The sequence below is a fragment of the Podarcis muralis genome, chromosome 12 (assembly GCF_964188315.1).
Source record: "Podarcis muralis chromosome 12, rPodMur119.hap1.1, whole genome shotgun sequence".
Taxonomy (NCBI): Eukaryota; Metazoa; Chordata; class Lepidosauria; order Squamata; family Lacertidae; genus Podarcis; species Podarcis muralis.
Window position 1 is genome coordinate 26,353,203 of NC_135666.1, and position 9,262 is coordinate 26,362,464.

At 39.5% G+C, this 9,262-nt stretch overlaps 1 protein-coding gene across 2 annotated transcripts in view; it reads left to right on the forward strand.

Moving 5' to 3' along the window:
- The window catches only part of RUNDC3B (RUN domain containing 3B), a 31,281-nt gene extending 23,925 nt beyond the window's left edge, over positions 1 to 7,356 (forward strand). For both annotated transcript variants that reach the window (XM_028749944.2, XM_028749945.2), the window contains 2 exons: positions 3,428 to 3,549; positions 5,543 to 7,356. In XM_028749944.2, the coding sequence (XP_028605777.1) occupies positions 3,428 to 3,549; positions 5,543 to 5,715 (295 nt within the window). In that variant the 3' untranslated portion in view covers positions 5,716 to 7,356. The remainder of the gene's footprint in view (positions 1 to 3,427; positions 3,550 to 5,542) is intronic.
- Positions 7,357 to 9,262: the final 1,906 nt, after the last annotated feature.

A 9,262-nucleotide genomic window follows, 5' to 3' on the forward strand; every position in this document is an offset into this window, starting at 1 on the left:
GTTGCTCGCTCCCTGCCTTTTCTCACTAAATACTATATCTGCGGGGTGGTTCTTTTTTGTGTGGTTGTCCTGTTTTCTGTGGAGGTCTCCTGTTCCTTGAGTAAATCAAGTGTCTTCATGTACTTCACTTTAATTTCCTGGTTGGGGGGGGGGGGGTTTAGGTTTGCCAGTTGGACTTCTCCCAGTTTGCCATTTTCATAGCTTTTTAACTCTGCCTTTTTTTTTTTTTACACTTTTTCTCTGCTTTGTTTTCTTCCAGTGTGTTCTTTCCCCCGTGACTTTATATTGTAGTTTCTGCCACCCTGTTTCTGGCTTTGTGCATTCCTATTTATATTTAGGGGGAGTTCCTTAAGTGTATATAGTCTATTTCACTCCTTTGCTTTCCCTTCTTGGTGACCACTTTTACGAAGGGTAGGAATCAGTTGAAAGTTTGAGAGACTCTTGTATTGGGAGCCATGCCTAAGAAGCCCCAGCAAACCGCACCTTCTGATTAGGTGTTTGTGTTGGTCCAGCTGTCATTCTGCAAAGCAATTTGCCTTTTCAAGAAATTATGTGTACTGCATCCCCCATCAGCTTTGGTTGTCCTGTGGCTTGCAAAGTGACTCAGAAGTGCAAACATACTGAAGGGGCTGTTTCTCATAGCTCTGAGAGACACAGAAGTGCATTTGTTATAGGGATGAGTGCTCAGCAACAGAGGGGATGAGTTCTTGAATGGCTGTCTCCTGTCCATTTAAAGAGAGAGGCTGTGTTGTGGGATGTAATGTGATGGAGATGGATCACCCAGCCCAGCATGTGAATGTTTCATGCTCCCACAGCTCCTCAGAAGGGGAGGACTTTGGGGGATTCCAGGGCTCTCCTGTCAGCCCCCAACCCCAGGAGTTGCCTAGTTTAGCTATGCCTCATTCATATTCTATTACTGCTAACAATACTGCTGCTGGCACTTCTCATCAGGCTGCCTCGCTTTTCTCCCCAGTATGTGTTATTTTCAGTGAAGGCCTTAAACCCAATCAAAGAGATGCCATTAGGGGCTTTTTCTTTAGAGCCCAGGGGTTCGGATCCTGAATCTAATTCTGTGCCTTCCTGTTCCCATAGTCAGCTCTATCTCATTCCTTCTCAGAATTTGGCAACTGCTCCCTCTCTTATGGCGGGCAGCCAGCCACCTCCTGATGCCTCTTTCAGTCAATTCCATGCAGCTAAAGGCATTGCTGTTGCAGCGGATTCTGCATCTAATGGCCCTGCATTAAAGGGGAAAATATGAATCCTTATGGGGAATTGGATATTGAGGAAGTGAAATGAAGCGAGAGATCTCAGTCAGAGGCTCATTCCTCTCAAAAACCAAACTGTTAACTGTAGCCAACTTAGATTCAGATGAAGGTGATGTCCGACTGAGGAGAAAAATGTCATGGGGAAGTTATGGCCAGATCCAGAATGTCTGACATCCATGGCCAATATGGTGCCATTAAAATTAGCAGAGCCCTTTCTTCCTAAAGTTTCTGTAGGAGTTGAGGAGTAACCGGAACTGGAGGGAAGGCATAAAGTAGACCAGGTGGCCACAAAGCTGCTAGTGCATCTGTTGCTTCTACCATCAGACAATGAAACCCGGTGAAGAACCTCTCAACCTGACAATTTATGTCGGATGCAAAGAGGTCCACTTTGATTGTGCCATAACAAGTCTGAATTTGCTGAAATGCAGCTGGGTGTAACATCCACTCCCCCAATATTACCCTATCCACGGTCAGATAAACTGTTGCTGACTTGGTGTTTATAGAGAGGTGCCCAGGTGAATCAGCTGACTCACTTACATGTGGTGACTTTGGGCCCAATTGATCAAGCAACTGTGGTCTTGCAGGCATGAGACAGCTCGGCATGTCCTGTTGAGCCTGATCCAAAATTACTAGGGCACAAATTGGATTTCACAGTGTCTTTATGCTGCATTGCAGTATATGAAGGACATTTCAGCAAATGTACCTCTCCATAGGTGGCTTATAATTTAGTTTTTCATATTTATAGCCTGCTTTTCAAGGCAGCAACAGGTTATTTTAGTGCATGTAATGAAAAGAGGTAAAGGATGGCTGGTCTCCGGTCTCCCAGTTGCCGAAGAAGGAAGGCTTGAAGGATTATTTCCAAAGGCTTTAATGTTTTGATTACTGCAGTACATATACACATTGCTGGCACTTCAGGCAATACACGTGACTAATTTTAAATGCAGCTGCAAGGCCGGTACTCTTAACTGTCAAAGCTTTAGTTGTTGATCAGACACACACCCCTTTGTGAAATGGGATGGGCTCATCGTAGGGCAGTTAGCATTTCTGCAATATCACACTACATATAGTAGGCGGAACCCTCGGTTGCCTACTCTTTTTGCTCCTGCTGGACCTAGTGAAATATCCCCATCTGCGTAGGCACGGTTACTCCTTTTTTCTGAAGATGCCGAGGTGGGTGGTGCAGTGAGCACTGAGGGAGTGTCAGATAGAGGTTCTGACAGCCCTGTAGAGGGAGGTGGGGCTCATTATGGGGACAGATGAGACAAGTGAGCAGGTTAAGGGAGCCCCTCTTCCCAGGGTCCTCACTAACAGACTGTTCCACTCCTGGCAGAGGCCCCCACATCCTGCTGCAGCCCTTGCCCAGGTCCTCAGCCAATCCTCGCATCTGCATTGTCCTGACACAGCCATGGCTTAGCCCAAACGCGCAGGCTCCCAGGGAGCAGATGACAGCCACTCGGCTGCTCCCTAGTTGTTTTGTTGTTTTTCTGCTGTGCTGAGCTAAGCCATAGTTTGGCTTAGCATGCTATCCAAAGTTGGGTCTATGGTTTAGCTCTCTCCAGACTAACCATGACTTCTACACCAAGAACAAACTTTGATTTGGCTTAGCATGTGTGAACCAGGCCACTGAATATTTGTTTTGAGATTTTTAGCTCTTCAATCAAACTATCAGAGTGGCTTACAATAAATATTTGAAAAAATAGTAAAATACAGCAAATCTAGAAAAATCAACATTAAAATAACAAACAAGATGAAATCAAAATTATCACTGTGTGTGGAAACAGGTGAATGTTAAAACTTTTAAAGAATAGTGCAAATGTTCTTAATTCCTTGCCTATATCACCGGTGGAGCTCCCTTTGGAATTGTACCCTTGACTATAATGCCGCAGTGTCTCTGTTTAAATAATGAAATGTGTGCATTCATAACTGAGTAGAGGATAACACCTTTTCTTCCTTTATGTAATCCTATTTAAAGAAAAACACATTTTAAAATTTCCAGCTTTATTTTATAGTACAGCATATTTGTTTGGAATCGCTGATGCAAATAGATGCTTTCCTATAAGTTACTATTTGCTATAGTACTTTGTAATAAAAATACCGTAATTGCTAGTTGCATTGTATAGCGGTTTGAAGGTAGTTACTGGAATTGCTAATTGTTTTTACAGAAAGAGTTTTCACAGCCTGGACCAGCTTTCTGCTGATGTTAGCCTTTCTCAGACATCTTTGGATCCAAGCCATTTAGAAGATGGAGATGGAAAACAGGATGGGATGAATTTACTTAGTGAAGGTAATCAGCCTAATAATTTATCTTTGATAAAGTATTTAATACTTTAAAGCAACGTATTTCCATTAGGGTTTTTTTTTTTTGGGGGGGGGGTTTAGTACCTGCAGCTATCCCACTTCTTTCCTGCAACCTGCAATAATTCTAAGACCCTAAATCAGGTGAATGCCAAAGGATGGATATTTTCAGTCCCAGTAAAGTCAAGACATCGCAATATAGAACAATATGTCTTGAATAAGGCAATTTGGTAAGGCATTATCTAGCTACTCTGGGAAAGGTTTTTGAGGAGTAGGTTATAATAAGTACATAAAAATGAAGTGATGATTTAGGCCCACATGCTTTCATCTTAAAGCCAACTTGCTTACATGACATTTTATTAAATTTAATTCCATCCTCTCATTGCAAATAATAAGCATCAATTGCAGTTTAAGAAACCATACTCAGTTAAGACCAGAAGATACTCATACACATAAGTGTGTAACTTTGCTTAAACACCATCCTACAACTCCATATCTTGTGTGTGTGTGTAAAATTACAGGATGGTGTTTAAGCAAAGTAACACACCTATATGCTCCCATTTTTATGTACTTCTTATAACCTGCTCCTCAAAAACCTTTCCCAGTGTAGCTAGATGATGCCTTACCAAATGGTCTTATTCAAGACAGAATGTTTTACACACACACACACACACACACACACACACACACACACACCAATGTTTAAAAACCTTAGATTCCCTTGTTCAATTGCATGAAGGCCAAATCTCAGCTTGCAGCTTCCAAACAATTTGAAATGCTTCTGCATAGTAGTTCTTTGAATGTGTGAACCACTTGTCACCTATATGATCTTGGTCCTGTGGGGTGAACTGCAGCCTTGCAGCATCCTCCCATACTGCTAAGCTCAAAGTGATGTGCAGATCCTTAAGAGTCAGATCTACTGAGTTGTAATATACAAAAGTTTCATGCAAGGAGAAAGGTTATTATTTAGAAACTAGTATCATAACACTATTAGCTGATACCAAGATCCATTTAGTTTCTGTTTTTCACAAAATACTTTCCTGCTTCTCATTTTTTATTCTTTCCAATTGACTTGTCTCATTTTGAAATAAAGTTGTAATGTATATCTGATGTCTCATGGACAAACTATAGCTTCAAACATAACTTGCCTTCAGATGAAGCTGAGAGAGAAGTAACCCCATTAATAAGTGCAGAGAGAATTCCTCCAAGATAAATCCACCCAGAAAGGAAAAAACGTTGAATCTGGAAATAAACAGCAATAGGAACAAAAACGGAATGAAGTGAGGAGGGCCAAGTTTGGCTAGAGGGGGCGTATACAGCAGCACAGAGGAGTAAGGTGTCAGGAGAAAATGCGATAATCCAACAACTGTGAAGTGGTGAACACTGCCTGGTGTTACACTATTGGTTCTGAAACCTTACTGTGTTACTGTCAGTTAGTAAGAAACTGGATTTAAGCTATGCAAAACCCCATATATTCTCTGATCAGTAAAAACTTCATTTGGTTTGTCCAGAGAGAGAGGGGGGGAGAGAGAGAGAGAGAGAGAGAGAGAGAGAGAGAGAGAGAGAGAGGCAGAAAGTCCAAAGCAATGTGTTTTTTGAGAAGGTGCAGATGGGCCCACAATAGCGAATGGATGTGTTGTCTAAAAATGAAACTGCTCCATCTTATGACCAAATGTGAAAATGCAAGCCACCTGCATTATCTACAAGTAATTTTTTTATTACAGGTAATGGTGCTTGGAGGCAGTAGTGGATTGGATGAGAGCAAATAAACTGAAGCTGAATTCTGCTAAGACAGAGGGTAGTTCATGGGCAGTTCTTGTATCCAGAAATTAGGTGAAATGCCTGGTTCTAGACAGTCACACTTGCCCTGAAAAGGGTAGAAGGGAGAAAAGTGATTGCTTTATGCTCCCTTATTGATCACCCTGGATGGGCCAGTCACTAGTGTTATATATATATAAGTGTTAACTTTTTTTCTTAAATAGGAAAAGAAGACACCCCTTCATTGCTTGGTCTCTGTGGCTCTCTGACTTCAGTAGCAAGTTACAAATCTCTCACAAGTCTGAAGTCAAGTGAGTATCTTGCAAGTCCTACAACAGATATGACAAGCCCTGGACTAACACCTTCTGGAGTGGATCTATACAAAGAAGATCTCTGAATTTGTATTCAGTTGACATTCCTTAATTTATCTGCGGTTGAGACTCATACAACATTATGCTGGTTTTAAAAATTGCTACTCTATCCTCTTTAGCAACATCTAAAAAACAATGGCTTGCAGTTGTTGTTTTTTTAAAATACTCCTTGATTGCTTACAATATTCATGATTTTCAGTCTGTTGAATGTACAATTAAGGCTGCAAATCATCATTAAGAGAAAAGGGGGTTATCTTAACTGCCAAAATCTGTCTTCTCTTGAAGCTTACTTTCCTCACTTCTTTAGATATGCTCACATTTACAAGGATAACTTAAATCTCAATAGGTAAGTAAAAATATTGACTATTGTAAGAACAAAATATTTGAATTGTATTCTATTATGATGGATTGAAAAAACTGAACTACTTAGAGCGGTGGTAGCTATTAGATCTACACCTGAATTTTCATTATACTAGTCTTACTTCCATCAGGGTTTCCCACTTATTTGGCATTCTGACACACTGAACTACTTGCAGGGTACAAAGGGGAGAAATTTGGAGACGGCATCCAAATTGTTTGTGCTCATGACATGTCCGAATGTAAAGGTAGGAGACACTTGTAGAGAAAAGTAGTGCAACTATTTATAGTGGTTCCTTTTAAGAACTTGGTTTTTCTCCGAAAAGCAAGTATCACAATAGACTTATATGTAAGTCTTGCTACCTGCTCTGTAGTAAAAAGTTTAAATCAGGTGTCACTGGTCAACAGTTAAACAATGCTAGCCATGCTTTTTTTAACCTTTTGCGGTTTAATTTTTAAAGTGCAACCCTTTCTACAGTGTAACGAGTTTCATTTCCTAGCATTACTGGGAATTGTTACATGCAGTAATCACAGGCTATTTTGTGTAAAAACATCAATACGCATACAGCCCCTAAACTTCGTGACTCTGAGGAAATGCTTTATTGTGCCAAAGAAGTTCCATGCATTGTTTTCTAATTTGGAACAACATGGGGGACTCTACAAGTACAGCTAATTTTGCACTATCAGTTTGATTACCTACTTATTATTTTGCCAAAAAGAGATGTGCCTCTTGTAAGATTTGCTATAAAAATTGATTAGCATTAAGAGAAAGCAGATTATACATGAAATTCTTTGTGTTGGCAAGTTCATTATTTTTCATATGTGCTGAGCTAAATTATGAGACAAAACAAGACAATGTTCCTGCTTTGCCAGATGTTACGTACTGACTACCTGATAAAAGTAATGCAATGCATGTTAATTATCTCTTGTAAAATAGTTATCTTTTAAGAACATGAGGAAAAATGAAATCTTTACAGCCAAGTTTTGAGAGGTATATAGAGTATTGTTAGCAGGTTTGTATGTGTGAACTCTTCCTTGGGACAGTTTACTGTTGATCTGGAAACATGACTTTGTCACGCCAGTTATTGACTAGTTGGAGCAGCTGGGATCAAAGCCTCTTTTTTTACAGACCATAACTAAAATCTCTAGTTTGTATGTGAAACCAGTCAGGTCAATATTTGTGCATGAAAAGTTTACTGTATTTGTTCTGAAATCCTGTCAAGTTTTCAGACTTGGAAAAAAACCCAAATTGTGCAGACTTGCGCTGCTGTATCAAATGTTGCATGTGCATTAAACATTTTGTACTATTACTACTTTCGTTGTTGTACTTTTTCTTTATAACAGAAATATTGTCTGCCATTGTTTTATCATTTTAGCTTGTACACAATCTTGAGAAGGATTTCAATAGGTGTTACATAATACCACAATGAATATTGATTCAAATGGAACAAACGGTCAAGTGCACTACACCGATGTTATCATAAGGGAATTGCAGAGTTGTGCTAGGAAACTATAAAGTGTTCAACTTTGCATTACAGACTGTTTTACTACAGACATTATTATTTACAATTATATACTGCTTTCTGTCTGAAAGTTCTTTAAGTGGTTTACAGTAGATAAATGTGGTTAGAACCATACTGCATAAATCCTACATCAATTACTGTGGCTACCATTTTCTTTCACTTACAAGGTGTGGAAACTTTATTCTGGGAGTTGATTTGTAGTTATGTTTTAACTGGACCATTTGCAATGCTGCTATGCCAAATATTTGTACTAAATTACATTATTTTTGTAAGCTTATGATTGATTTTAAAACCTGAATTAAAAAATGGGAAAGTGGCTATAAACCTATCAAATAAAATACAGCCCAATTTATGTTGCATTTAAAAAGCAATTTGCCCAATTTTCTCTCAAGTGTGGTCATATAATATGTACAATAAGCTGCTACTGGTGGATTGTAATTTTGGTGCTTTAGTGTTTTTGTAATTGATAGAGAACAATTGTGTTTTATACATCCCAGGGATGACATGTATAGTCAAACCACCCCTGTGCAAGCATCCTTACCCTTTCTGGAGGTGTGTACTGAGCGGATTTGCCCCCTAAGGCGGAACTTTTAAGTTCCCAAACTTACTGGGCTCTGGGATGCTCTTGAGAGATCGCATTAGGCCAAGTTACTGCAAGATCTTGTGAGAGCCTCCCAGAGCCCTGTAAGCAAGTCTGGGAGCTTAAAAGTTCTTTCTGGGCTGGGAAAATGCTGTACAAAAAATAGCTTTTAAGCTCTTCACCTTCAGTACACTTAATTTGTGATTTCAACTGCATAATTAAGTTCCATTCATCCTGTATTTTAAATTGTTCAGTTATGTTTTAAGGTGCCACCTTGAGTTTTTTATAAGGAAAGGTGTGGTACAATGTTTTAAATAAGGATGTGGAACGAAAGTTTGCTGTGATCACAACTGTTCGTGAAATTTAGAAATTTAAGATGTTAAATTTTCTTGACTACTAGGATATTTTGAGGAAGATGTTTATCTTCAAAATTAGCAGTACTACGGTAAGTCAAATAAATAGTCCAATAGATCTGAAACATCTATAACAGTGATGGAGCTTCAAGTGCTGGTCTAAAGTGTACTATGATCCTTATATAACAATGCCCTACATTTTCACTTGTGGACGTGCTAACACTTTTTAAAAAAAATGGTCTTTGTTCTCTTCGCAGCCGTGGTAGTTTTACTTTGTAACATTCATAGTGTACACTGGTACCTCAGGTTAAGAACTTAAGTCGTTCTGAAGGTCTGTTCTTAACCTGAAACTGTTCTTAACCGTTTTAGCTAATGGGGCCTCCTGCTGCCGCCGCGCCGCCACTGCACAATTTCTGTTCTCATCCTGAAGCAAAGTTCTTAACCCGAGGTAATATTTCTGGGTTAGTGGAGTCTGTAACCCGAAGTATATGTGACCTGAAGCGTATGTAACCCGAGGTACCACTGTAATTTAAACTCTGTGTGAATATATTAAAGTAATTTCTACAGCTGGCCATGTGCTATATTGAATTAATTTAATAATGTATTGCCCATGTGCATAACACTGTATTATCAAGTACAACTGGAAGCTTATTAACCCTTTACTAGGAAGCATGACATGCATAATTCTAGGCTAGGTGTGTGTACCCTTTTGCCCAACAGCTGGATGCACGCATTTATCAGTCCTGGAAAGACACCAGTG